Source organism: Neoarius graeffei, chromosome 4 (assembly GCF_027579695.1).
Source record: "Neoarius graeffei isolate fNeoGra1 chromosome 4, fNeoGra1.pri, whole genome shotgun sequence".
Taxonomy (NCBI): Eukaryota; Metazoa; Chordata; class Actinopteri; order Siluriformes; family Ariidae; genus Neoarius; species Neoarius graeffei.
Window position 1 is genome coordinate 47,724,804 of NC_083572.1, and position 12,207 is coordinate 47,737,010.

Below are 12,207 nucleotides of genomic sequence, written 5' to 3' on the forward strand. Positions count from 1 at the left end.
TAGTGCTTTAATAGTGACAATTTAGTAGATAACCTGTTTTCTTTTAATTATAAGATGAATGTGGGGAATTTATGAGATTTCCTGTTTATTGCTTAATTGTAGACAGTTGTTCTGTGACTTTGGAGAAAAGTTTCTGGTCAAAGACACTGACGGGGACCCACCAAAGATGTCCATAATTGACCACGTCACCAAGGTAAAAGCACAGTACTTTCATTTTTCTACAGTGACACAACCATATCTAACCCTGAGCCTTAAGCTGATTCAGAGTTTGAAGACATAACTAAAAGTGAAACAGGAATTACACTGTGCCTATTGTTACTTTAAGTCAGCAGGAATGTACAGTGTCTTGCAAAAGTATTCATCCCGCTTGGTGTTTGTCCTGTTTTGTTGCATTACAAGCTGGAATTAAAATGGATTTTTAGAGGGTTAGCACCATTTGATTTACACAACATGCCGACCACTTTAAAGGTGAAAATTATTCCAGCAAAAGGTGACTCTACAAAGGATTGACTTTGGGGCGTGAATACCTATGCACACTCCAGATTTCTGTTTTTTTTTCATCTTTATTATTGTTTGTGTCACAATAAAACAACAAATTTCACCTTTAAAGTGGTAGGCATGTTGTGTAAATCAAATGGTGCTAACCCTCCAAAAATCCATTTTAATTCCAGCTTGTAATGCAACAAAACAGGACAAACACCAAGGGGGATGAATAATTTTGCAAGACACTGTATGTTTAGTGTTGTGGAATGAAAAACAAGTCAGTTCCTGTGATCACTCCTGTTATGTTGTATCAGTTCAGTCCAGCTGGTATAAACAGTTATTCCTTCATCAGCCTCTATTTTATTTCTCTCATTGTTATAGAAAATTAATCAACACCTTCTAGCCAATCATCATCGAGACTTCAGCAGTGCTGTGGTATGATGTTATAGTATAAATGTACTATAATTACATACTGTATACAGTATAGTGATATAATAAAAACGCACGTTTCAACTTTTATTCATTCATACTGAAGGGCATGGAGTATAAAGCAGGGGTACAAAAGAGCCTGATAGTTTGGTCTGACCCCTGAGATGTTGTTATGGGAAAAAAATACTTATAGTACAGTTCCTGATTTATTTACTCTGTCTTTTATTGACACTCAATGCAGTTCCTAGTTTATCTGCAAGAGATCTTTTCTTGGCATTGTTTGATGTGGTTTCTCGGTTGTGCATAATGAGCATCTCCTAAACGCTCATTCTCTGAAATACAGGCTCGCATTGTGCATTGGAAAATATCTTTGCCCGAGAAACGTAATGTGGATCCTCAATGCCGAGTGGTCCAGGAAAATTTGACAACAGCGTACTTCTTAGCAACAAACCACAAGCACATTTGCAAATTTGTTAATTTGCTGCCAGCATGTGGTGCTGCCCAAACAAGTAAAAGGGAAGTGAAGTCATTTTCAAACTTTCTTTATTTCTTAATTAACCTGTTATTCAATTACGTTTTCACTTTTATTAACCTTATATCGTGACTCGTATTGGCATATTACATTACACTTATCTGCCTTTTCGGTTTTTAGCCATGTTGAACGTAGCTCGTTTGGTCCACGGCAGGCGTCGCTAATCTGTGCAATCCTCACGAGACTTGTGCGAGACTTCAAATGTGAAGTGTTAGCACCGCCATTTTGAAAACTGTTTGCGCAGCGGCCAGATCGCCGTATCATTCCAATTTAGATTAATTTCAAGATTTGCCAGCTTCATCAGTGATGGAGTGTCAGTCGTGCGTGCTGTGGCGCGTGTACCTGAAGACACACCTCGGGCTGCGCATGCCGTGAACAAGGCACACCTGAGCTCAATTAAGGAAATACAACCCCGATTCCAAAAAAGTTGGGACAAAGTACAAATTGTAAATAAAAACGGAATGCAATGATGTGGAAGTTTCAAAATTCCATATTTTATTCAGAATAGAACATAGATGACATATCAAATGTTTAAACTGAGAAAATGTATCATTTAAAGAGAAAAATTAGGTGATTTTAAATTTCATGACAACAACACATCTCAAAAAAGTTGGGGCAAGGCCATGTTTACCACTGTGAGACATCCCCTTTTCTCTTTACAACAGTCTGTAAACGTCTGGGGACTGAGGAGACAAGTTGCTCAAGTTTAGGGATAGGAATGTTAACCCATTCTTGTCTAATGTAGGATTCTAGTTGCTCAACTGTCTTAGGTCTTTTTTGTCGTATCTTCCGTTTTATGATGTGCCAAATGTTTTCTATGGGTGAAAGATCTGGACTGCAGGCTGGCCAGTTCAGTACCCGGACCCTTCTTCTACACAGCCATGATGCTGTAATTGATGCAGTATGTGGTTTGGCATTGTCATGTTGGAAAATGCAAGGTCTTCCCTGAAAGAGATGTCATCTGGATGGGAGCATATGTTGCTCTAGAACCTGGATATACCTTTCAGCATTGATGGCGTCTTTCCAGATGTGCAAGCTGCCCATGTCACATGCACTAATGCAACCCCATACCATCAGAGATGCAGGCTTCTGAACTGAGTGCTGATAACAACTTGGGTCGTTTAGTCCGAATGACACGGCGTCCCTGATTTCCATAAAGAACTTCAAATTTTGATTCGTCTGACCACAGAACAGTTTTCCACTTTGTCACAGTCCATTTTAAATGAGCCTTGGCCCAGAGAAGACGTCTGCACTTCTGGATTGTGTTTAGATACGGCTTCTTCTTTGAACTATAGAGTTTTAGCTGGCAACGGCGGATGGCACGGTGAATTGTGTTCACAGATAATGTTCTCTGGAAATATTCCTGAGCCCATTTTGTGATTTCCAATACAGAAGCATGCCTGTATGTGATGCAGTGCCGTCTAAGGGCCCGAAGATCACGGGCACCCAGTATGGTTTTCTGACCTTGACCTTTACGCACAGAGATTCTTCCAGATTCTCTGAATCTTTTGATGATATTATGCACTGTAGATGATGATATGTTCAAACTCTTTGCAGTTTTACACTGTCAAACTCTTTTCTGATATTGCTCCACTATTTGTCGGTGCAGAATTAGGGGGATTGGTGATCCTCTTCCCATCTTTACTTCTAAGAACCGCTGCCACTCCAAGATGCTCTTTTTATACCCAGTCATGTTAATGTTCTATTGCCAATTGACCTAATGAGTTGCAATTTGGTCCTCCAGCTGTTCCTTTTGTGTACCTTTAACTTTTCCAGCCTCTTATTGCCCCGTCCCAACTTTTTTGAGATGTGTTGCTGTCATGAAATTTCAAATGAGCCAATATTTGGCATGAAATTTCAAAATGTCTCACTTTCGACATTTGATATGTTGTCTATGTTCTATTGTGAATATCTCATCTCATCTCATTATCTCTAGCCGCTTTATCCTTCTACAGGGTCGCAGGCAAGCTGGAGCCTATCCCAGCTGACTACGGGCGAAAGGCGGGGTACACCCTGGACAAGTCGCCAGGTCATCACAGGGCTGACACACAGACAACCATTCACACTCACATTCACACCTACGGTCAATTTTAGAGTCACCAGTTAACCTAACCTGCATGTCTTTGGACTGTGGGGGAAACCGGAGCACCCGGAGGAAACCCACGCGGACACGGGGAGAACATGCAAACTCCACACAGAAGGCCCTCGCCGGCCCCGGGGCTCGAACCCAGGACCTTCTTGCTGTGAGGCGACAGCGCTAACCACTACACCACCGTGCCGCCCTATTGTGAATATAATATTAGTTTTTGAGATTTGTAAATTATTGCATTCCATTTTTATTTACAATTTGTACTTTGCCCCAACTTTTTTGGAATCGGGGTTGTATGTGTTTCCCTATTTAAGGACTGTGCTGATGCATTTGCATCGCAAAGTATTACGATACGCATTTCCGAGCCTTTCTACCCGTTGTCTTGATTTCCTGTTTCACGATCCTTGTGCCTGTTTCTCGTTCTTGTCCTCACTTAGCCTCTGATGTACCGTTTGCGCCTCGACCAACCCTTTTGCCTGTATTCTCATTTTTGATCGAGCCTGCTGTTTTGGATTGTTTGCCTGTGTATATATTGTCTCACTGTATATATATTCTGCACTTTATTAAAACTGTATACTTCTGCACATACATCCGCCACCCTCGCATCTGTGACATGGAGATTATTCCATACAACTTTGAACCAATGTGGAGTCGAGAAGAGTTGGAAAGACGACAGGATAAGGACTAGTCTGTCATGCTGGTATTTACATCATTACTGTCGCACAATTAAAACATGCCAGATCAGGCGGCTGGCGGGTTTCCAAAATAATAAATACATGCATGTACTTTTGTGATAAATACATATACTGAGCGCATTTCCCACATAATCCTCAATAAGGTTTTGGACAGCACTACAAAATGGTGTCCACACTATATAGTGCCCTACATAGTGAGTAGGGAGCAATTTCAGACACAGGGAAAACTTCTGGCTTGCTTACGTCAGCATTCGAAGGAGGGCGCGCGCGTCTTTTGACAACGTTGGCAGATGTTGGTCACTTTGATTTCCGCTGTACGTTTTACTTCCGTCCTACGAAGTCTTGCACAGGTCTCAGTGAAAGGCCCCTGTTGGCATATATATATATATATATATATATATATATATATATATATATATAATTTAATGACTACAGCAAGGTGCTCATTCTTATCCAGTGAAGTTAGCCTGAGCAACAACAGAGCGGCTATTTAGAGCCGCTTCCACCGAGGTGCATTTACATTCAGTGATCCTTAGGAGCGTGTTGTGCATGCGCTTGGGACCCAGTCATTATGGGAAACACCTAATGCTGATTTAAGCACAATCAGCATGCTGTTTTCACAGAGACTTTGTGAAGTATTCTGTCAGGTATGCGGCGGTAGATGAATCTAAGTGCAGGAAGAGTGTTTATTAGCAGGTGTGACATTTACAAAAACAAAACACAAGCGAAACTGAAAGCAGAGTCATAATACTTCACAAAGCTTCCGTGTCCTTATATGCATGCGCTGATTGTGCTCAGATCAGTGTCAGGTGTTTCCCATAATGACTGGCTCCCAAGCACATGTACAACGCACTCCGAAGGATTCCCGAATGTAAATGCACCTCGGTGAAAGCAGCTCTGCAGAGCCGCTCTGTTGCTGCTCAGGTTAACTTCACTGGATAAGAATGAGCACCTTGTTGTAGTTGTGAAATTTATAGATAGATAGATAGATAGATAGATAGATAGATAGATAGATAGATAGATAGATAGATAGATAGATAGATAGATAGATAGATAGATAGGCCAACAGGGGCCTTTCTGTGTGGAGTTTGCATGTTCTCCCCGTGTCCGCGTGGGTTTCCTCCGGGTGCTCCGGTTTCCCCCACAGTCCAAAGACATGCAGGTTAGGTTAACTGGTGACTCTAAATTGACCGTAGGTGTGAATGTGAGTGTGAATGGTTGTCTGTGTCTATGTGTCAGCCCTGTGATGACCTGGCGACTTGTCCAGGGTGTACCCCGCCTCTCACCCATAGTCAGCTGGGATAGGCTCCAGCTTGCCTGCGACCCTGTAGAACAGGATAAAGTGGCTACAGATAATGAGATGAGATGAGATGAGATGAGATGAGATGAGATGAGATGAGATGAGATGAGAAAGATTTCACTCTGACACCCAACTTTTAAACATTATTAAAATTTATTCTCGACAAACGTTTCGGCCTTTGGCCTTCTTCAGTGTCGTAAAAATCTACATAGTACTGTGGGCTTGGTCTTAGATATACAAAATTGTGAATTCTATACACTTCAAAATAAAAGACAAAGACAAAAATAAACTATTAATTACAAAATGTAATAATTAAATATTATTAAAAAGAATGCGATTTTTAGATTTATATTCTTTTTGCTTGTTTAACCCATAAGGGGCTAAAGTAAACAATTGCGACATCCAGTACGCTTCCCTATTTAGAAGCACGTTGTCTAAACTATCTTGAGCAGCGTTAACTATTGTTTCTATACAAATGAATTCAAAATCATTCAAATTATGGGGAGACTGATTAAAATGTTTGACTACTTCGCATGTTTTTTTGTTGTTTTTATATATATATATATATATATATATATATATATATATATATATATATATATATGCATGGGTCTGTCTCAGAAACTGGTCTCTCATTTGGGAAATTATGGTATAAAAATTAATTTTCTAATTTTACTATTTTTTTTGCATTTACCTAACACTTAATGTTACTTTTGTCACGTTTAATAAGAATAAAGATAGCATCTTGCTTTATCTGGCCTCCACTGTGGAAAATTTTTTTTGATTACATATAAAATAACTAGGGTGGCATGGTTGTGTAGTGGTTAGCGCTGTCGCCACACAGCAAGAAGGTCTGGGTTCGAGCCCCGTGGCCGGCGAGGGCCTTTCTGTGCGGAGTTTGCATGTTCTCCCCGTGTCCGCGTGGGTTTCCTCCGGGTGCTCCAGTTTCCCCCACAGTCCAAAGACATGCAGGTTAGGTTAACTGATGACTCTAAATTGACCGTAGGTGTGAATGTGAGTGTGAATGGTTGTCTGTGTCTATGTATCAGCCCTGTGATGATCTGGCGACTTGTCCAGGGTGTACCCCGCCTTTCGCCCATAGTCAGCTGGGATAGGCTCCAGCTTGCCTGCGATCCTGTAGAACAGGATAAAGCGGCTACAGATAATGAGATGAGATGAGATGAAATTTCCTCTTTTTGATTGCTTGGGTTAAAATTGCCAAGTTATGATGACTGAATTGATTATTCACTTAAATATAAATAATATGATACATTTTGGGTATTTGATATGGCGAAATAGGACACAATGGAAAAATCAAGAACACACCGGAAAGATGAGAATAACGGTGGTGGTGAAAGAACAGCGACTGTACCGGCTGAAGGTCGCACAGGTCTCTGCTGCGGCACGCGAGCAACGGGACATCACTACCGCACCGGACAGACCGCGAGGTGGGGGCGGGGCAAAACGACTGGCCATAGATTCTATCAAAAGTTCGATCTAAATTGACCATGGTTGCAGAATATTGGCCAAAAATACGCAAACACTACGAAATATGAAAGTAAGATGAAAAAGAAACATTCTATTGCCTTATACTGCAAGACTAAAACAAAATAAAACTGTCAAAACCCACCTTTTCAGTGATAACGTCCGAACAGATCACCCGCGTAACAGAAAGACTGCAAATGGAAGCACGATCAACTTCTAACTGTTGGAGTGGAAAATTCCATTCTACACATGCAAATTGTTAATGTGTGTCCTTCTCTGCACACAAATAACACGCTACAGTAAAAAATAGACCGCAACCCGTTTTATAGCTCAGAAATTCATACAAGACCAGCTACCATCGTAACATATTCTGTAAGAAACATATTCTATACCTAACTTTCAGCTTTCATTTAAAAAAACCAAAATCACAGATTTATAACTAAATTTTTATATGGCGTAGTGATTTTAAGTTCCTACTTTTGGTGAGGTAGTGGCCTTGACCCTGAAGCTTTCAGTTTAAATCAAAACACACGATCGTATTGGTTTTGGGTATGCGGAAAATGGAGTTACAACAGTGATCAAATATTTTGCATGATGTTTTATTACAGTTATGATTATTCTGTGAGCGCACCAATCCTTAGGTGTATAAAGTTACAACTTAAAATACAATTAGTGATAACTGTAGACTTTTCAGTGGACTACAACCTTTTTAAGGGAATGCGATGTAGTCAACCATTTATCATGTCCCAGATCAAGCCGACATTTTTCCACAAATTTGCAGAATTTTTGCCAAATTCTGAATAGAGTATTCACATCAAAGATTTCGTTTTATCTGTGTTATTTCTTTCATCATTTTATTTCAAATTAAAATCAACATCACCATTCAAAACCGTATAGTTTATTGACTGTAAGTGTATTTAGTGGGGTACCCCCACAGTACCCAGTTTCTGAGACAGACCCATATATATATACAGTGGTGCTTGAAAGTTTGTGAACCCTTTAGAATTTTCTATATTTCTGCATAAATATGACCTAAAACAACATCAGATTTTCACACAAGTCCTAAAAGTAGATAAAGAGAACCCAGTTAAACAAATGAGACTAAAATATTATACTTGGTCATTTATTTACTGAGTGCGGCACGGTGGTGTAGTGGTTAGCGCTGTCGCCTCACAGCAAGAAGGTCCTGGGTTCGAGCCCCGGGGCTGGCGAGGGCCTTTCTGTGTGGAGTTTGCATGTTCTCCCCGTGTCCGCGTGGGTTTCCTCCGGGTGCTCCGGTTTCCCCCACAGTCCAAAGACATGCAGGTTAGGTTAACTGGTGACTCTAAATTGACCGTAGGTGTGAATGTGAGTGTGAATGGTTGTCTGTGTCTATGTGTCAGCCCTGTGATGACCTGGCGACTTGTCCAGGGTGTACCCTGCCTTTCGCCCATAGTCAGCTGGGATAGGCTCCAGCTTGCCTGCGACCCTGTAGAAGGATAAAGCGGCTAGAGATAATGAGATGAGATGAGATGAGATTTATTTACTGAGGAAAATGATCCAATATTACAGATCTGTGAGTGGCAAAAGTATGTGAACCTCTAGGATTAGCAGTTAATTTGAAGGTGAAATTAGAGTCAGGTGTTTTCAATCAATGGGATGACAATCAGGTGTGAGTGGGCACCCTGTTTTATTTAAAGAACAGGGATCTATCAAAGTCTGATCTTCACAACACATGTTTGTGGAAGTGTATCATGGCATGAACAAAGGAGATTTCTGAGGACCTCAGAAAAAGCGTTGTTGATGCTCATCAGGCTGGAAAAGGTTACAAAACCATCTCTAAAGAGTTTGGACTCCACCAATCCACAGTCAGACAGATTGTGTACAAATGGAGGAAATTCAAGACCATTGTTACCCTCCCCAGGAGTGGTCGACCAACAAAGATCACTCCAAGAGCAAGGCGTGTAATAGTCGGCCAGGTCACAAAGGGCCCCAGGGTAACTTCTGAGCAACTGAAGGCCTCTCTCACATTGGCTAATGTTAATATTCATGAGTCTAGCATCAGGAGAACACTGAACAACTATGGTGTGCATGGCAGGGTTGCAAGGAGAAAGCCACTGCTCTCCAAAAAGAACATTGCTGCTCATCTGCAGTTTGCTAAAGATAACGTGGACAAGCCAAAAGGCTATTGGAAAAAAAATTTTGGACGGATGAGACCAAAATAGAACTTTTTGGTTTAAATGAGAAGCATTATGTTTGGAGAAAGGAAAACACTGCATTCCAGCATAAGAACCTTATCCCATCTGTGAAACATGGTGGTGGTAGTATCATGGTTTGGGACTGTTTTGCTGCATCTGGGCCAGGATGGCTTGCCATCATTGATGGAACAATGAATTGTGAATTATACCAGCGAATTCTAAAGGAAAATGTCAAGACATCTGTCCATGAACTGAATCTCAAGAGAAGGTGGGTCATGCAGCAAGACAACGACCCTAAGCACACAAGTCGTTCTACCAAAGAATGGTTAAAGAAGAATAAAGTTAATGTTTTGGAATGGCCAAGTCAAAGTCCTGACTTTAATCCAATTGAAATGTTGTGGAAGGACCTGAAGCAAGCAGTTCATGTGAGGAAACCCACCAACATCCTAGAATTGAAGCTGTTCTGTACGGAGGAATGGGCTAAAATTCCTCCAAGCCGGTGTGCAGGACTGATCAACAGTTACAGGAAACATTTAGTTGCAGTTATTGCTGCACAAGGGGGTCACACCAGATACTGAAAACAAAGGTTCACATACTTTTTCCACTCACAGATATGTAATATTGGATCATTTTCCTCAATAAATAAATGACCAAGTATAATATTTTTGTCTCATTCGTTTAACTGGGTTCTCTTGATTTACTTTTAGGACTTGTGTGAAAATCTGATGATGTTTTAGGTCATATTTATGCAGAAATATAGAAAATTCTAAAGGGTTCACAAACTTTCAAGCACCACTGTGTATATATATATATATATATATATAAATTCTTACCTTCGTGGAATACCATAGGGTTTTTGACCTCTCCGTTCGACACTGAGACCCACTGAATGTTTTTCTCCCCATTTTTCCCTTCTACATTTAGAAATTTCTCTATTTTTTACCTCAATGATGAATTACTTTTGGTAAATTAAAAAAAAATCTAATGTCTTTGTTTTGCTCAAAATGATTTGCACATCCAAAAACGCAGCAAAATCTTCCCATACCGATCAATAACAATTAACATGGCTGAATGGAGCACTACAAGCATGCCACCTGTCAAGGCACCCTGGTTATTATTGCTATGGGGTCAAGTGATGGCGCAAAGCCTCCATTGAAGCTCTCAAAAAGCAACAGGCTGTTTTCACCCATCGTTGTGAGATGAATGATGGTGCCATGAAGTCTAGTTTTATCATTGCTCAAGGAATCGCATTGGCATCAAAGCCATACTGTATTCTGAAGGGCAGTTCATTAAAGCATGCATGTTAAAGGCAACTGCACTGGTTATGCCCTGACAAGCAACAGACAGAGTCATAGATGTGGCCGTAGACTTGAAGGAGAGAAGAAAATCTTTCAATTGCTATCAAAGAGTTTACTGAGTTTGGATTGGGTTCATGCAGTGAGTTTGGCCATGGATGGTTCACCCTCAATTTGTGGAAAGAAAGCAGGGGTTGTTGCCAAATTCAAGAAAAAGGTCCAGTCGTGTGCAGACAATTGTTCATTAAGAGTCATTATGTAGCAATTCACTGAAAGTGGACAGTATCATGAGGATGGTGATCAAAAAAGAGTGAATTATATCTGTGTGAAAGGACTGAACCAGCATCAGTTCAGTGCCTTGTTGAGTGAGCATAACGTTAGCCATAGTCTAGCCTACCACGCAGAGGTAAGGCGGTTAACTCGAGGAGTCTCACTGAAGTGTTTTATTTGTTACCTCTGCCAACTTTGTTGGAAGAGGTTATGTTTTCGCCTCTGTTTGTTTGTTTGTCTGTTCTCAACATAACTCAAAAAGTAGTGAACGAATTTTGATGAAATTTTGACAAAAGGTGAGCCATGGGCCAAGGAACTATAAGATTTTGATGCAAATCCAGATGTGTATCCAGGACCCAGTTATGTATGTGAATCCAGGATTTATTTATTTATTTTGTCTGTTCCCAATGTAACTCAAAAAGTAGTGAATTAATTTTGATGAAATTTGGTGTACAGCTTTAGTATTATCCTAGGCTCAGGTGAATTGATTTTGATGTTGATAATTTGTGGTTTGGCAGAGGTATGAACTCTACCAGGTGTCCTTCTAGTTTAATGAACTGTGAATGGAAATTGGACTGTTTGTGAAACAAAGGGAAAAACAGGACTTGGCTTCAGGACTTGGCATTTATAGTGGACATCACTGAGCATTTGAATGCTCTCAACACTGAACTACAAGGTTGAGATAAACTTGTGTCAGAGTACTATGATAGCATCTCATCTCATCTCATCTCATTATCTCTAGCCGCTTTATCCTTCTACAGGGTCGCAGGCAAGCTGGAGCCTATCCCAGCTGACTACGGGCGAAAGGCGGGGTACACCCTGGACAAGTCGCCAGGTCATCACAGGGCTGACACATAGACACAGACAACCATTCACACTCACATTCACACCTACGGTCAATTTAGAGTCACCAGTTAACCTAACCTGCATGTCTTTGGACTGTGGGGGAAACCGGAGCACCCGGAGGAAACCCACGCGGACACGGGGAGAACATGCAAACTCCACACAGAAAGGCCCTCGCCAGCCCCGGGGCTCGAACCCAGGACCTTCTTGCTGTGAGGCGACAGCGCTAACCACTACACCACCGTGCCGCCCACTATGATAGCATTTGTATTGTATTTCAGTAGAAACTGGATCTGTGGGAGACACAAGTTGCTGAAAACAGTCCTGTGCATTTCCCCTGTCTAAGAGACACCATTAGTGCACACGGCAGTGATGTCATGGCTCGACACAAGATTAAAATATTAGGACTGAAGACTAAATTTTGGCAGTGTTTTTAAGTACTGATTCAACTTGAGCTGGAAATCAAGACGTTTAACTCCCCATTTACTACTAACCCAACCGCGAGTTGGCCTAGTGGTTAGCGTGTCCACCTCTCAACCAGAAGATCATGCGTTCTGCTCGTGGTCAGGTCATACCAAAGACCATCATAAAAATGGTACCTACTACTGC

The 12,207-nt window shown here is 41.1% G+C and overlaps 1 protein-coding gene across 1 annotated transcript in view; it reads left to right on the top strand.

The window, feature by feature from the left end:
• Nucleotides 1–12,207, top strand: part of uba7 (ubiquitin-like modifier activating enzyme 7) — a 178,885-nt gene that overhangs the window by 2,798 nt on the left and 163,880 nt on the right. The window contains exon 5 of the mRNA XM_060919290.1: nucleotides 103–193. Coding sequence (XP_060775273.1) covers nucleotides 103–193 — 91 coding nt within the window. The remainder of the gene's footprint in view (nucleotides 1–102; nucleotides 194–12,207) is intronic.